The 9720-nt window shown below is 45.0% G+C and overlaps 1 protein-coding gene across 3 annotated transcripts in view; it reads left to right on the top strand.

The window, feature by feature from the left end:
* MLLT1 (MLLT1 super elongation complex subunit) overlaps nt 1-9720 on the top strand; it is a 33185-nt gene that overhangs the window by 3060 nt on the left and 20405 nt on the right. Inside the window, exons 1-3 of one of the 3 annotated variants that reach the window (XM_031604623.2) lie at nt 98-379; nt 3240-3420; nt 6204-6286. In XM_031604623.2, coding sequence (XP_031460483.1) covers nt 368-379; nt 3240-3420; nt 6204-6286 — 276 coding nt within the window. In that variant the 5' untranslated portion in view covers nt 98-367. Of the gene's footprint in view, nt 1-97; nt 380-569; nt 1748-3239; nt 3421-6203; nt 6287-9720 lie in introns of those variants that run through there. The other 2 variants (XM_031604624.2, XM_090125956.1) reach the window with 2 other exon arrangements.

Here is a 9720-nt window from a genome sequence, read left to right as displayed (position 1 = left end):
CGGCATGAAACGGAGCTGCTATTGGTGGAGAGCGAGTGCCTCTCTGGTGGCGTCGGTTTCCGGTTCCGTGGGGCGGGCGTCGGGGGGTGGCGGGGCTGCTGCCTGTGAGTGACACACAATGAGGCGAGCGGCGGCGGCGGGGCCGTGAGGGGCCGCGACCGTGCAGGCAGCGGCGGCGGCGGCCGAGGCGGCAGCAGTCGGGGAGGGGGGTGGGGGGAAACGGAGCGGAGAGCGGCTTCGCTTGTAAGGCGGGGGAGAAAGTGGGGGCGGAAAAAGAGGACCCCCCCCCCCCGTCGACCGTCCAGCAGAATCGCCGCGGCGGCAGCGAGCGAGCGAGTGAGCAGGGCCCGCGGCGCTGCGCTCAGCCATGGACAATCAGGTGAGGGGAGCGGGACCCCACGCCGTCCTCAGTGCCGCCACCCCGCATAACCCCCCCATAGCATGACCCCCCCCCAATAGAATAGGGGGGCGGGGCCCCTTTAATGAGGAGGGATTGAGATCCCCCCCTCCCCCGGCTGGGGTAGCTCCCCCATTTCCCCTCCATCGTCTTTTGTGGGTGGGGGGGAGCGAGCCCTCTCCCCTTCCTGGGCGGCCGCGCCGCAGCCTCGCCCTCGGCAGGGGGTGGCAGCCGCGCTTCCCGCACATTCCTGCCCGGGCTCATTGGGGGGGTGGTGCCGGCCCTGCTCCCCCCACCCCTTCCCACTGCCGTGAAGGCATTTGGGAGGGGGGTTCCCGCCGTCCCGGTAGCTCTGCAGGGCCTCATCAGGAGGAGCGGGGGCTGGAAGTTCACCTGGGCGCCCTGCAAAGGCCTTTTGTGTGCGAGGCTGCAGCCAGGTCGGCCCGGCCCGAGGTAGGGCCCGCTATGCTGCGGATAATAACTCCGAGGAGGCCGGATGGAGCCTGGTCATGGCTTTCAGGCAATTAGCGCATCAAACAAATACCAGAGCGCGCTACAGAGCGTTTATTAAGTTGAAAAGCAGACTCGTTTTGTATTATTACAAATCGTTTGAATGGGATCCTGCTTTCCCTTTGTCGAGAGACATGGTTGTGGGGGAAAAAGAAAAAGAAATGCTCTGTTTTTAGCAGAGAGACTTCGGGTGTTTGTTATGGGAGGTGTTATTTTCAAATGTGTTTCAACTTCTGGCTTAATTCAGAGAGGTTGTTAATTGGACCGATATGTGAGGAGTATCGCGAGTACAACTTTCACTCTCTGCTAAGCAGTTCTTTCATGTTTAATTTTGTTCTCTTCCACATAGTCCCATCTGTTTCTCAGCTAAAATTTCTCAGCCGTTTCAGCTAGGAAGGCAAATAGTGTGGAGTGACAGCCATTTGCACTGCGCTGGAGGGGGGTAGGAACTGGCAGCAGTCACAGAATTTTAAGGGGAATTATGGATTCGATAAGGTGAAGCTGTAAAACAGAGTAGATCAGTTGATGCCCAAACAGTGTGATGTGCCCCAGGTATAGGGCATGCCTATGGGCACCCTCCCCAGTGGGCCTGGGCTTTAGGCTACCTCTCCATATAGTGCTCATCCACTGTGGGAAAGATAACCGTGGTTTGAGTGAAGCACCTTGCCTTCGTCTCGTTCCTTAACGTGACACAGAGGAGCAGACAGCCATGCAGCATCATTTTAGCGCGGGAGCGAGATGGAGCCAGTGTAGATAAGCCCTACAGCACAAAAGAGGAAAATGGCTTGCCAGGAGAGCTTGCAGAAGACAGCAATCTGAAGGAATGTGTTAGTAAAGCAGGTGAAGCAATTAATTACGTGAGTTTGCCTCTGAGTCTTTGGATTGATGGCAGCCGAAGCTGTTTTACTGAGGATAATTGCCTGAAAGACTGTGTTAAGGTTTATAGTTGAAATTAGAACTGAACTGAGATCTGGGAGATGGAGCTTTGATGCCCAGTGCTCTGTAGGCTTCCCGTGTGATCTTTTTACAAAGAAAAAGAAAACACTGAGATGAAGTGACTGAAAGGCTTTTTCAGAAAGTATTAACGATGCTCTGAAAATTACTTTCTGATAAAATGTCAGGTTAGGTTGGACACACAAAATGGTTTATGAGCATTTATCATAGTTCTGTTTTCTGCTGCAGTTCCTCAATAGGAAAACATGGATAATACTTTTGCTGAGCATTTGTCTAGAGCTTGGGAAGCTTTTCATTTTTGCTGCTCAACATTTAACATCATGCCCTCAGGTTGGGTCTGTGTTTGCTTGTAATGACAAATTTGGTTGCCTTTCCTCATGGAGAGCTGACAGGGCAGTGCATTTATTTTCAAGTCTTAGGTGAAGAATGGCATAAGGACTGAAAAGCAGCCCACTTATTTTTCAGAAACTTCCAGTAGTTGAATTTGGTAGTGGTTAATTTGAGATGGCTGTGCTGCTGGTCCTGTTTGGATAACATACATACAAAATTAACCTAATAAGTAGTCAGGTACCCTGAGTGTGATTCCATCTCTAGCAATCATGCCCTAAGATGTACTTCCTTTAACTTGTGTTTGAATCATATTGGCTTTTCCCTATTATATCTTTTTAATTCATTTGCTTTCTTCTGACCACGAAGTCTACAGGAAGATGTGAATCTTTACAACATCTAGATCTGTTTTTTTAGGATATTTAAAGATATTTTTAATTTTTTAATTTTTTTTTTTTATTTTTTACTTTGTGATACTGAATACATCTCTGTTATTCAATATTAGAATTCAGGACTACACATCAGAATTAGGTCATTTTCATATTGGATATTGTGCAGGCATGGTACATGCTGACTTTGTCTTTGAAAGTCAGTTAATACAATATATTTAAAATAATGGAGGATCATAGCTGTGTTCCAGTGAAATACAGAGTCTTGAAAATACCATCAGGCACCAATTCATGATCTGATTTTTCCCATTTCAATTTTTTTAGTGCTGTGAACATCAATTTCTATCCCTGACTTTCTAGAAATAAAGGTTCTGCAATGAGGACTTTGCTGACACTTTAATTGATAAGTGAGGCAGATAAACCTACCCCTCCTCTAAAACCCTTTTCTCTACAATGCTAATATTAGGAAAAAAAATAGGTATGAAGAGATGCTTGGAGCTATTTTTATAAAACCTTTTCTGGTTGATAACAATACTGTAGTTCTCAGAACGAGAACTAATCTCTGTGGAGGCTGTTGTGCAGTTGTTATGCAGCATCTTCAGTCTGTGGGGCTCAGCATTGATGTGTGATTTGCTTACATTCTGACCTCTGTCCTCAAACAGTGCACAGTTCAAGTCAAATTGGAGCTGGGGCACCGAGCCCAGCTGCGGAAGAAGCCCACAACTGAGGGGTTCACCCACGACTGGATGGTGTTTGTGCGCGGCCCGGAGCAGTGTGACATCCAGCACTTCGTGGAGAAGGTGGTCTTCAGGCTGCATGAGAGCTTCCCGAAACCCAAGCGAGGTGAGTCACGTTTTGAAGATGGGTTTTTAGGTCTTCTGTGTGAAATAGCACTGTGCAGTGTAGACTGTCTTGTACTGTCATGTTTCTGTAAAATGTCCTCATGAGGAGGAACAAAATATGCCTTCCTTGCACTTGAGTCTTAACTTCACCGTAACCATCTTTGATTGAGGAAGGTGAGGGAGAAAGAATGAGACCTTTCTTCTGATGGAAGGTTTGGAGGTGAGGTGCTTTCTCCTCCCAGGCAGCAGTATGTGACAGCAGAAGGTGATTCGTGTTACCGAATGGGAAAGGCGGGTTTGGTTTGTTGATATCAGCCAACAAAAGCTGGAAGTGTGTGATGGGTGAGAGGCCCTCAGATAGGGGACTGGGGTATGTGCTGCAGCAGGGAGACTTCTGTGCTGGTCCCTTGGTTTGTTCAGCCCAGAGCACTGAGTGGAAGGGAAGCACTGATCTCTGTGACAGCAACAGGGCATGAGGGTACAGCATGGAGCTGTGTTGGGTGGAAGGGGGTTCAGGTGGGGGTTAGGGAAAGGTTCTGCACCAGAGGATGGTGGGGGTGGAACAGGCTGCCCAGGGGCAGTGGGAATGGCCCCAAGCTGCCAGAGCCTGGGTAGTGTTTGGGCAGCACTGTGTCGGTCATAGAGGATGGATTGGGGTTGGTCCTGTGTGGAGCCAGGGGTTGGATTTACCTGTGGATCCTTTCCAGCTCAGGATATTCAGTAATGTATTTTCTGTAAGCTCTGGTGCAGTCAGCAAGGTTGGGAAGCTACACAACAAAATAACACTACAAAAATTGCAGTGCTATTTTCTGCTGGATCAGTTCTTTGCTCTGAGTGTACAGCAACATGAACCTTATTGTCGTGGGGCAGCTGGAATGCGTGGTGGAGGAGCAGGAATTGCCCTTCTTGGCAGCAGCCGGGCCTTAGATCTATTTGAGATTGTGTAACTGCATGCTGTTATTATGTAGTGTTACCAGGAGTGCTGACTGCTTAGCAGTACTGCTATAAATTACTTTGTAATGCACATTCTCTGAGATACTTTTTTGGAAGACTGCTGGTCATGCAGGATGTGTTGGGGCTGCCTCCTGCACCATTTATTTGTGAGAGTCTACAACAGAAAGCAACTCCGAGGTTTTCAGCTCCCAGGGATGTGAATTTAGTGTGGATGTTAATAATATCTCCTTCAAACTGACGTAGTAAAACTGATGTATGATAAGGCAGTGCAATACTGAGCTGGGAGCTAATTTGTAGAACAGAAATTACAATCTGCTGTGCTACAATTCTTGTCATCCAGTGTAATTACATTATTACAAACAACTGTACTGGGATAGCACATTGTCTTTGCTCAGTGGGTTGCCGTGTCATCTACCTTTAAAGAGAGTTTTTCTTTTCTCTTAGATTTTAAGTGCTTTCTTAAGCTTGCTTACGTAGATTGGAGGTTTCTTCTGTTGGCTCTCCCTTACTTGAAGCAAAATCTAGTGGTGAGGGTGGGCTTGTGCTGTGGGCAGATTGCTTCTGTGTCAAGTTTAATTTCTTAGGATAGGGTGGAAAAGGAACAAAGGCTGCTTGGCAAATCATCTTAAGATTCCTGATTCCATGCTGACACTGTGTTTGGATTTTGTGCTTTTTTTCCACAAGGTTTCTATGCAAAAATTCAAGTGGCTCTGGGGATGTTGAGTATTTTTAGATAGGTTCTTTTTTCCCTGCAGTTGAATTTTCAGTACTGCTTACTGGTACCTTTATGATGGTTCTTAGAGCTGGGAATAATGTATCTATGCTACAAGAAAATTGCTGTGCTTTTTAGGTTTGAGGTACTGTTTCCTAATCATACTACTTGCAGTTCTTTAGGGAAAGTCAGAAGACTTGCACCAAACTCCCCTAATTACTTTATTGATTTGATTTACATGTATTGTAGTGCATGAATTGTGTGCAAGTGCATCCGGTTCTTGAGAGGGAGAATTTCTGTGTCGGTCTCATGTTTCTGCTGGCAGTTGCTATGTATAGCTGTGCCGTGGCCAAGTGATCATAGAAGCCTTTGAGCTGCCTCTCACTAAGCAGAAATACAGCAGTAGGTGATAGGAAGGATTTAGTAACATGAAAACACAACAGGTAGCGGAACGAGGAGCAGGAAGCACGTAGATTAATTTCTTAAAGTGATTAACTTTTGCAATCTGTATTCCTGCAGCAGGCAGCAGCAAACTGTTTCACCTCCCTCCGTTTCCACACGTGAAATACACAGCAGTGTTTGTGTGCCCTTCAGGTTTGTTACAGGGCTTGGATGAGGCAGCTCATAGTGTGGCTATTACGTAATTATGAAGATTAAGCATTGCAGGAGAGCACTCCAAAGGGAAGAACCAACAATCCTGGTTGCACATTATCCTGTCTTGAGGAATAAACGTTGGCATCACAGTAAATTTTCTGTTCTGTACTGTTCAGATTCCCACCTTTTGAAGCATTGCACTTTTTTCACGATGGCTCTAATGGGAGCAGCACAGGGATGTAATTGTATCACGGCAAAGAGGAGGGGGGGAAGAGCCTTACTGAGTCTCTGGCACAGTGTGTTTTATATTTCCTTTCTATGGGGGGAGCTAATCACAGATTTTCATGCTCTTCACTGAGCCCATGGGCACCATCTCATTGGGGTGGTGTTTTTTTCTCCACAAAGATCACTGTTGTAACGAAGCCATCAGTTGTCAGAGGCACATTTCTCATCTTACAACTTGTTTTTGGCTCAGATTAAGAGGCATTGTATTCCAAGTTAATGTTTGTGTATTCTCTTTTCAGTGTGCAAGGAGCCCCCGTACAAAGTGGAGGAGTCTGGCTACGCAGGCTTCATTATGCCCATTGAAGTGTACTTCAGAAATAAGGTAGAATCTGATTTCTGGTCTTGTAATTGTTTTGAGCTGTGCCAGAGACTGAAACTGCCTGACAGAAAGACTCTAAATTATGTGACTGTTTTATGTGTGTGTTTTTTATTACACTAATAAATAGAATTTAACTGGGAGTTGGAACCTCCTGCCAGACTTCAAAAGAAAGCTTTTGGCAGAAATGGGATTGTATAGAAAGGTGATATCAGGACAGCCTGATGGCCCTGGAGATTCTGCACAGATATTGTGCCACTTGTGGCAGCCTTCTCTACTATGGATAACATTAAACCCATTTAAAATAGGTTTTGCAAATGTGTAAGTAAATCAGTGTAAAGCAATAACTCTTAAACATTTGGAATTGCTGTGTTGGCTGGCAGTATATTTAAAAATTAATTAATTTTTTGCAGGTTTATTTTAATAGCCGTATAGGTATAAAATTTACGTGGGCCTGAGTCAAAGACTTGCATTTGTGGAGCAGGTATTTAAAGCTGTGTTAAAAATGCTGTCATTTTGATCCAGTGCTCTTCCAAAAAAGAAAACACAAAACGGTTTAAATCTTAAGATGCGCTGCCAACAAATGAGTGTTAAAATTTGGGATTTATTACTTGCTTTAAGTCTTACCACAGAGGTCACATGCTACACGACTTGAAGAAGGTTAAGAAAACAGAGATTTGGACACTTGCATTTGTATTAACTCAGTTTCAGTTGAATTGTTTTGTTAAGCAGGGATACAGAATCTTTCTGGTTTTGATTACTACTTCAAAAAAAAAGAGGGGGGGGGGGAGGGAGAGGGAGGGAAAATGTTCTGCTTATTATTCCTGGGAGGGAACTTAGATAAATGAAATGTTAAAGCTTGAAGCTACCTCACAGTAATGTGTGCTCTCCCCCCCACCCCTTCAACACTAAGCACATGACCCCAGGTTGGCTGTGCAGAGGACCATTTATTATGACCTAATTCTATTTAGCTTCAGCATCTTTTCCACTGTACCTCCCACAAACGTGGCTGTTGTTCCCTTCTTACCCTAACTGAGCACACTGTTCTCCTGGTGGTGTCAGTTTTGAATCATCAGCATTTTAGGGTGTTTTTTTTTTCACTTGCCACATTGATTTGCCTTACTTTCAGTCCGAGTTAGTAATATACCAAATAATGAGATTGAGGAACTGGGACAAGAATTCCTTGCTTACAGCTTGGTTTTGGGTGGGTGGGGTAGGCCTCAAGGACTGGGCAGTTCAAGGATAGGGGATGAAAGCTGTTGGTAGGACAGCTCTTTTGCTAAGCACTGAAAACTGACTTGAATGCACAAAACCGAAAAGCAAACAAAAAAGAACACCAAAAAATGCGCCTACCTGGAAAGCTAGAAGCAGTTTGACTTCTGTTGGCATCTCTGAGGTTTTGGTTGGCAATCAGGAAACTCTTTGCCTCTCTGTGTTTGACTTTGGCTCAGTTTAGGTTCAAAATCTGCCTTTACATTCCTGACCAAAACATCTGAGCTTCCCTATGCTAATTGCTTGTACCCATTGCTACGGGTGAGATGTTTTGTTCTGCCTTTTTTTTCTCTTCTTTTCTTCACCCAGTCTGTTCTCATGCCTGTCTCCTGTGGCTTTCTTTCACTTCTCAGATCCTCCTCTCTCATTTCTGCCTCTCCTGTATCTCTTTGTAGGTGCCCTTGTTTGCATTGTCTCCATCTGTATGCTTTCTTTCTCTCCATTCCTTGTATGCTCCTTACTGAACACAGGACTGGCAGCTTATTTGAGCATAACTTGGTTTTGCACCCAAATCATCACTTCTCATTGCTCCTGTTAACACATCACCTCATAGTTGTTCTTTGTAGCATCAGGGATGTGATGGCTTTTATACGTAAGGGAAATAGAAGCCTCTGTCCTTGGTGGAAACAATGGAAGTAGTACTTAATTTGGGAGAAGGTGGTTGGCTTTTGGCATTTCAGTCTTCAGAAGCACGAGAAATAAGTAGAAAAACTGTTAGTTGTGAAATGCTCATCAAAAACACAGCAAAGGTGTGTGTATTGTGGAGAAATTCTTCTTCACTCTGAGTTGTTTAATTGACTAATGAAGGAGTTCTGTCAGCATTGTATGAGGAAGAATGTGATAGCTGCAGTCTTCCAGTGCTTTATTTGAGCAGAGACCAATTTCCAGGCTCAGCTCTGAGCTTGAGACATGTGAGCTATGCTGAAGTCGTTTAAAATTTGCTTTTATTGCTTAGCAGTGATTTTTCCATCTTTATGTCAGCAAATGTTGTATTCTCTGCCCATTTGGAGGCCAAGTTTGGTCCGTATGGGTGCTGGAAATTCAGAAGCTGCCCACTGAGGAGAATTGGGCTTGTTGGGTGTTCAGTGCTGAGACTGTCCCAAATATGAAGAGTTCTGTGGTTATTTCCAGTGCTTGGGGCTCAAGGAAATGTAAGAGGTGAAAGACAAATGCAAAGGCTGGGATGTAGTAGAAGTTAAAACTCATGGATAAGAAGAGAAGGATGAATGGTGAAGGCTTAGAAGGCAGTCTTATTTTCTCCTTCATTGAAGAATGTGACATTCAAGCACCAAATAAATAAGTATTTCCTACTTAACGACCATATGTTCACTCTGATCTCTGTAAACCTGTTGACACTGGTGGGGATCAGCTGTTACGTGGGGAGCATATATTGTTCTGGATTGATGACAGCACTTTGCAGCGTTTGGGACTCATCCTTGAATTGGTCTTTTCACAGAGATATTATGGATTAATTTGGGGATGGGATGAAAGGGCAGTTTTGGAACTGGCTGCCTGGGATGAGCAGGGTGGCTCTTTGTGGCCATATGCTCCCTACATTCTAGCACTTTTTGTTGATTGAAGTGTATCCTCTCAGTTGAAACAAGAGCTGTAAAGGCTTTGGGATTTGTTTATCGATGCATGTTTGGCTTTGTAAAGGTGAGAGGGAAAAGGATTTGAAGTGGGAGTGAAGTAATCTTGGAAGGCTGATCTTTGCCATGGTTGGCTGGAACTTTTTTTCCCCAGTTGAAGCCTCCTTTCTTAGCAGTTTCCTTTCTCTGTTCTAATTTGTTACTGGGATGATAAATAGTGGCTGTCAGAGCCAACGTGCTCTTTGCTTTGGCTGATGAAAATGGGCCTGCTCACTGCTAAGAAACTGGTTTACGAAGAATGGCTTCAGTGTGTTTTTAATGAATCTCATCAGGGATTTTTCTAGGCAAGTCTGCCTAAAGCTGCCGACCAGCTCCTCTGTGCAGAGACCTTTCTGTGCCTGCTCAGAATTCTTTGGAGCTCAGTGGTGCTCTTGGTCCTACTGAGGCTTTTGATTCCTCCCCATCAGACAGAAAAGTGCCAGTAGAGCGTTAAGAAAGACTCAAGAGCCAGTTCTTGTCCTACATAAACACAGTTATGCCTTTGCCTTGTTGGCATGCACTTGTCCTGTGCTGTCATTT

Source organism: Phasianus colchicus, chromosome 28 (assembly GCF_987193195.1).
Source record: "Phasianus colchicus chromosome 28, bPhaCol1.hap1.1, whole genome shotgun sequence".
Classification (NCBI taxonomy): Eukaryota; Metazoa; Chordata; class Aves; order Galliformes; family Phasianidae; genus Phasianus; species Phasianus colchicus.
Note: the sequence above shows the minus strand (reverse complement) of the source record. Positions and strands in the feature narration are given on the sequence as shown.